A 5,670-nucleotide genomic window follows, 5' to 3' on the forward strand; every position below is an offset into this window, starting at 1 on the left:
GTCCCTTTATTTTTCCTCCGATGAAGTCGGAAAGAGACAGCGTGTAGTCGATCCCTTGACGATCTTCCCTTCTGCTCCGCCTCCGCCCGAGGAGGCCGCGCGGGAGCGCTCCCCGCCCGCCAGCCCGCTGCCTCCCGAGGCCAGCAGAAGGCAACTTGCACGGCAGCTGCCCGAGCCGCGGTGCTGGCCGCTCGGAGAGGCGCCAAGGCGCCCCGCTTGCGCCCGGCCCGGGGCTGCCCGGCGCGGCCCGGCCCGGCGCGGCGCTGCCCGCCCGAGGCAGGGCGGCCGCCCGGGGCTCCTCCCGCCGGGGGAGCGGCCGGGCCGGCCGGGCCGGGGGCGGAGGAGGCGGGAGGGGGAGCCGCTGCCGTCACCGAGGCTCCCGGCTCTCTAGCCTCGCCGCCGCGGCAGCCCCAGCCCCGCTCCCACCCCCTCGCCTGCCCCCACCCCCCTTCCCTTCCTCTCGCTCTCTCGGCGAGAGCGGTGTGCTGCTTCTTCCCAGATGGCAGCCGGCAGCGCCATGCAGCCTCCCCTTCCTCCTCCTCCTCTCCCTCCTCTCCGGCTCTAAGTCAATGCCATGCTGCCGCTGCTCCTCCCGGCACTGCTGGCCGCCTGCCTGCCACCCTGCCAGGGCTGGAGCCCCGCGGCGGCTGCCAGCGGGCAGGAGGAGCAGGAGCAAGAGCTCTTCTTGCCCCCTGTCAACTCCTCCTCCCGCTCCTTGGCCAGCCTCGAGATGGACCTCGAAGGGGCAACAAGCAAGGAGGAAGGCGGCACCGCCAGCCCGGGCACGCCGGCTGCCCCTAGCCAAGAGCCTTCCCCCTCCGCTCCCACCTCCTCCGGGCAGCAACAGCAGCGGCCCCAGCCGCAGGGGCAGCCGCAGCCCGCCGAGGACCCGCACTGCAATATCAGCGTGCAGCGGCAGATGCTGAGCTCGCTGCTGGTGCGCTGGAGCCGCCCGCTGGGTATCCAGTGCGACCTCCTGCTCTTCTCCACCAACAGCCACGGGCGGGCCTTCTTCTCCGCCGCCTTCCACCGCGTGGGGCCGCCGCTGCTCATCGAGCACCTGGGGCTGGCGGCCGGCGGCGCCCAGCAGGACTTGCGCCTCTGCGTGGGCTGCAGCTGGGTGCGGGGCAGGCGGGTCGGGCGCCTCCGGGGCGCCGCACCCCAGGCTGCCGCCGCCGCCTCCTCGCTCACCTACCCGCCGGCGGCGGAGCCCGGCCAGTACTGGCTGCAAGGGGAGCCGCTGAATTTCTGCTGCCTGGATTTCAGCCTGGAGGAGCTGAAGGGCGAGCCGGGCTGGCGGATGAACCGCAAGCCCATCGAGTCCACCCTGGTGGCGTGTTTCATGACTCTGGTCATCATTGTGTGGAGCGTGGCCGCCCTCATCTGGCCGGTGCCCATCATCGCCGGCTTCCTGCCCAACGGCATGGAGCAGCGCAGGAGCACCGCCGCCTCCGCCGCCGCCGCCGCCGCCAAGTAGCCTGCCGCGGCTCCTCCCGGGGACCCCCTTGCTTCGTCGTCTGGTGTGAAGGGACGCGGGCGGCCGCCGCCCGCCGGACTGGACTCTGTCGCGCTGCCCGTGCCGTGTTTTTTCTTGTTTAAAGCGTGTCAAAGGTGTGCCGCGGGGCGCTGCCCGCGCGGCCGTTGGGCGCGCGCGGGCGGCCGTTGGGCGCTGCCCGCGCGGCCGTTGGGCGCGCGCGCGGGCGGCCGTTGGGCGCTGCCCGCGCGGCCGTTGGGCGCGCGCGGGGCCGGCAGGGAGGGCGCCCACCCTCTTCCCCCCCCCCCCAACCCGTTCCCTGTCCGGCCTGAGGGACGCAGCGCCGCGGCGGCCCCGGCCCCGCAGCTGGAAACGACCAGATCCTGTGTGCTCGTTTTATATCTTTATTACCCGTTTTAAACCAACGTTTTGGTAAAAAAGAGAAAAGCCCCAAAAAATCAACGCAGGAAATAAAAGAACTCCCTCCCCCGCACCCCGGTCAATCGCATTGGTTGTAGTCAGAGTAGCTTTTTTGTATATGAATACAGTTTAAGCGTTTTTTTGTAATTTATTTACAAAAGGATAAGTCTTTTTCTGGCAGGATTAAGAACTGAAACAGTACCTATATTGTTATTGCTCAAGTTGAACTTTAATGAACCTTTTACACTGTATTTACCAGCTGAGATAGTGTGCATTTATTATTGTAGCTTTGTGTTCTTTGGCTTTCAATACAGAGGTTTTCTTTCTGGAGCCACCTTAGCCTTTTGTGGGTCTCTTTCTGCCAGGGTGGAGTGAAGGGTTTGGCCAACCTCCCCGCCTGCAAACCCCGTCTTTCCCCGGGTCCTTCGTGGAGGAAACAGGCATGGCAAACCCTTTCGGAGCGGTGTTTGTCGCTTCCTTGCAGTACGTTTTAGGCGTCACACGAAATGCCACCGATGTTGGGGCAGGATGGGATGGAGAGCTGGTCGGCGGTGGCAGAGATGCTCTGAGGGCGTTCAGTTAGCGCAGCTCCGCCGGCTGCAGCTCTTGGGTCCGTGTGAGGTCGGGTGGTTGCAGACCTGAAGGTCCTCTGGAGGATTGGGTCTGCCCTTTGAGATACCTTAAAAGTAGTGCAGTGGCAAGTCCCTGACTTCTGCAAAAGAGCGTTCCTGAAAACCAACTCGGACGCAATATACTTGTTGAAGACTTAATGATACCGTGCCTCTTTACATCTACCAGTCTGCGGGGTTGTTTGTGGAAAGGCTTTGGTGTGGTGAGAAGGGAGGAATTGCAGGACCAGACCTAGATCAAGCTGCCACTTTGCAAGTGTGCAAGAAGCAAAAATTTGCAAGACTTCTACTTTCTTGTTTGAACAGACAGTTGTATTGTCTGAAATATGATTTCTTGTATACTTCCAACTCTTTAGCCTTATAAAAAGCTATGTCACTTGCCTTAGACATTAGTCCAGCTGAAGTTGCTGAAACCAAAATGTGAGCTAAGTGAGAAAGCTTTGCAAGAAGAATGCTCATTTCTTTGTTAACATCGATGTATTTAATTTGTTAGGAACACATGAACTCGCTCGGGGCCTTGTTTGATGTATTTGTAATGTTTTCTTCTCTACGTTTGATGGAAATGAGTGGATGAAAAGTCTGGAAGGATTAAATTCCATTAGGAATTAGGTATGTCAAGCATTTTTTTCTTTTTCTCTTCTTGTTTTTAATTCAGGACAAAATAAAACAAGTGCATGCTGTTTGTGTATGCTATCTGGAAGAAAGGCAAATAATGCAGAGAGAAACAGAGACTGGCAGCAGAAATAAACCAAGATTTTAAAATCGTACATCTTACTGGACTATCTCTAGTCCCATTGACTCTCCCATTGACCTTAATGGCCATGTCACTTGAATAAACATTGCAGTAGTTTTGTTTCTAGAAAGCAGAGGAGTTGGTCACCCTGAGAAATGTTCACTTGACCTACTGATCTGAAGGGCACGTTCCCTGGTATAGTTAACGTATGGAGTCCTGCTTTGCTTTCCTTGATGTTACATTTTGTCATTTCTGCCTTGTAAGAATTCTTTTGTGCAGAAGTGAGACGTGTTTGAAAGCAATTATTTGTTTGATGTGGCCTGTGTGACTGATAAGCCTCTTCACACTGAAAGGCAAGGCTACCGAGAGAACGTAAAGCTAATGTTAACACCCTCCCCAAAGATAAATGCTCTGCATATGAAATAAAGAGCCTGCAGAAGAGTGGCTATGCCAGGAAAGCATTTCTTGTTAACAAGATATTTTAAGCAGAGAGCTGGCAACTTTTTTGGAAATTTTGCTGGCTTTGTAATGTATGGTACAGAGTACTTGCTTTGATCAAGCAAGCCTGTGCCTGGGCTTAAATTTAAGCTTAAAACTTGCAGTTAGATTCTTTTTTCTTGCTTATGCTAGTTTTACCAGTGGTGTGCCATTGATTTCTCCTGAATTATATAAAATTAAGCAAGAGAATCAAGTTACTGTCTGAAACAAATGAATTCAGTTATTAGAGAGTTTTCATTTGCCCTTACTGACACCTGCCAAAACACTAAACCAGGTACTAAATGGTTCACGGATGTGTATTCTGATGTGTGCCAACACTGGTTTGAGTACAGATGTCGTGAATAGGCACTGCCACGTGCAGAGTATTTTGTTGCTTCACTTAAAAATGTGATAGAAGAGAGGGATTTGCTTACAGTTTTTCTGAAAAAAGGCTTATAAGTAGAATGACTGTTAAAATATAAAATATTTAACAACAACAACAAAAAAGGATGGCATTTAAAAAAAAGCCCCAAAGGGGCAAGCCGGATCTGGAATACAAGAAACAGCAATGTGTTCAGGGAGTACTGGTCTGAGAGACAAAGTGCAAAGAGCATTTCCTAGGTGTTCCTTAGACTGCAGTGATCATTAGGGGTAAGGATAGAGAGAGGACAGCTCGTGTTTCTGTCCCTTGAATTTAAGGCACAGTGCAGGGCGCAGAGATTACCCAGGTACAAGGTTTAGCATCGAGCCTCCTGGTCTAACAACCTATCTCCCTGAACCCTGGGGCTTCGGTGAGATGGCAGCAGGGTTTGTCCTGTGAAGAATATAGTTGCAATGTTTGGCACACTTGTGTATTCTGGATTTTCTAATCATGCCTGGCCTGAGTTAACGGTGAAGTAACTATCAGCTTTCACAGGCTGCAGTGGTCATGGTGGAAATGCTTTATACTGACCATGAGCTTTTCTCAGTCCCTTCTGCATCTGTTCTTAACATCAGTAACTCTGCTTCCATTGATCTAGGTGCTGCTATAACTAATTAACCAATAATTTTTAGTAACAAAAAGTGATGTCCTTTCATGCACAACTCTTACCAGTGTCAGTGGCAAATTCTCTGAGTTAAACCCAGAAGATTGAAGTCCAGAGCAATGCAAAATGATACATCTCTGCACCAACTAGTTTTAGAGTCCAAATTCAAACATTCATGTGTCTGATTATTTTCTCTTTCACAAACAGTGAAATTTTGTTGTTTCTTTACAGGGATGATTCTAAGCCAGTTCTATTCATTTGGATTTATTTTTGAAACCAGTTGTTAGCAGGGGCAACACAAGAAGCGATCAGTCATCCATATACAATCCTTCATACACTCAGGGAGGGCATATATATACATATATATATGTATATGCATGAGACTTGTATATAACAAAGTTATTCTGACTTTATGTACGTGTTTGTTGGAAAGCTAGGGATACTTAAAAACAGAGGTAGTTTTTTCATTTTCTTTTTATATACTTCAGCTGTATTGCAGATTCTTTTTCATCGCAAGAATGAAAAATTCTCCCCAGAGAGAGGTTCAGCATTAGAAGGTGCTAGGCTAATATGCTGCTGTTAGATTGATACATTTTTTGTTCCATACTCTGACCTCAGAATTGGATCTCTCTCATGTATTTGTGTAGTTGTGTTTTATAGATTTACCACAAGCTAGAGTATACAGATGAATATACTGTCTTTAAAAGCAGTTTTAGCATAGATGATTATACTGACTTTAAAGGTAGTTTGAGCATGGATACAGTTTTGCTATTCCTTGGTGCCATATAGATTCCCATAATAAAAATACACAATAATAGCACAGCTCAACAATAACTGTATATTCTGCAAGTATACTGAAGTCCCGTAGGTTATCAGTAATTGAGAGCAGATTTTTTTATGTCAAGAGGTATA

General features: G+C 51.1%; 1 protein-coding gene across 1 annotated transcript; it reads left to right on the forward strand.

Moving 5' to 3' along the window:
• The first annotated feature begins 506 nt into the window (after positions 1–506).
• TMEM158 (transmembrane protein 158) lies at positions 507–1,619 on the forward strand. Its single transcript, XM_062567877.1, has one exon. It carries the CDS (start codon positions 575–577, stop codon positions 1,475–1,477), a length of 903 nt encoding a protein of 300 aa, XP_062423861.1. The 5' UTR covers positions 507–574; the 3' UTR covers positions 1,478–1,619.
• The last annotated feature ends 4,051 nt before the right edge of the window (positions 1,620–5,670 follow it).

Source organism: Rhea pennata, chromosome 2 (genome assembly GCF_028389875.1).
Source record: "Rhea pennata isolate bPtePen1 chromosome 2, bPtePen1.pri, whole genome shotgun sequence".
Classification (NCBI taxonomy): Eukaryota; Metazoa; Chordata; class Aves; order Rheiformes; family Rheidae; genus Rhea; species Rhea pennata.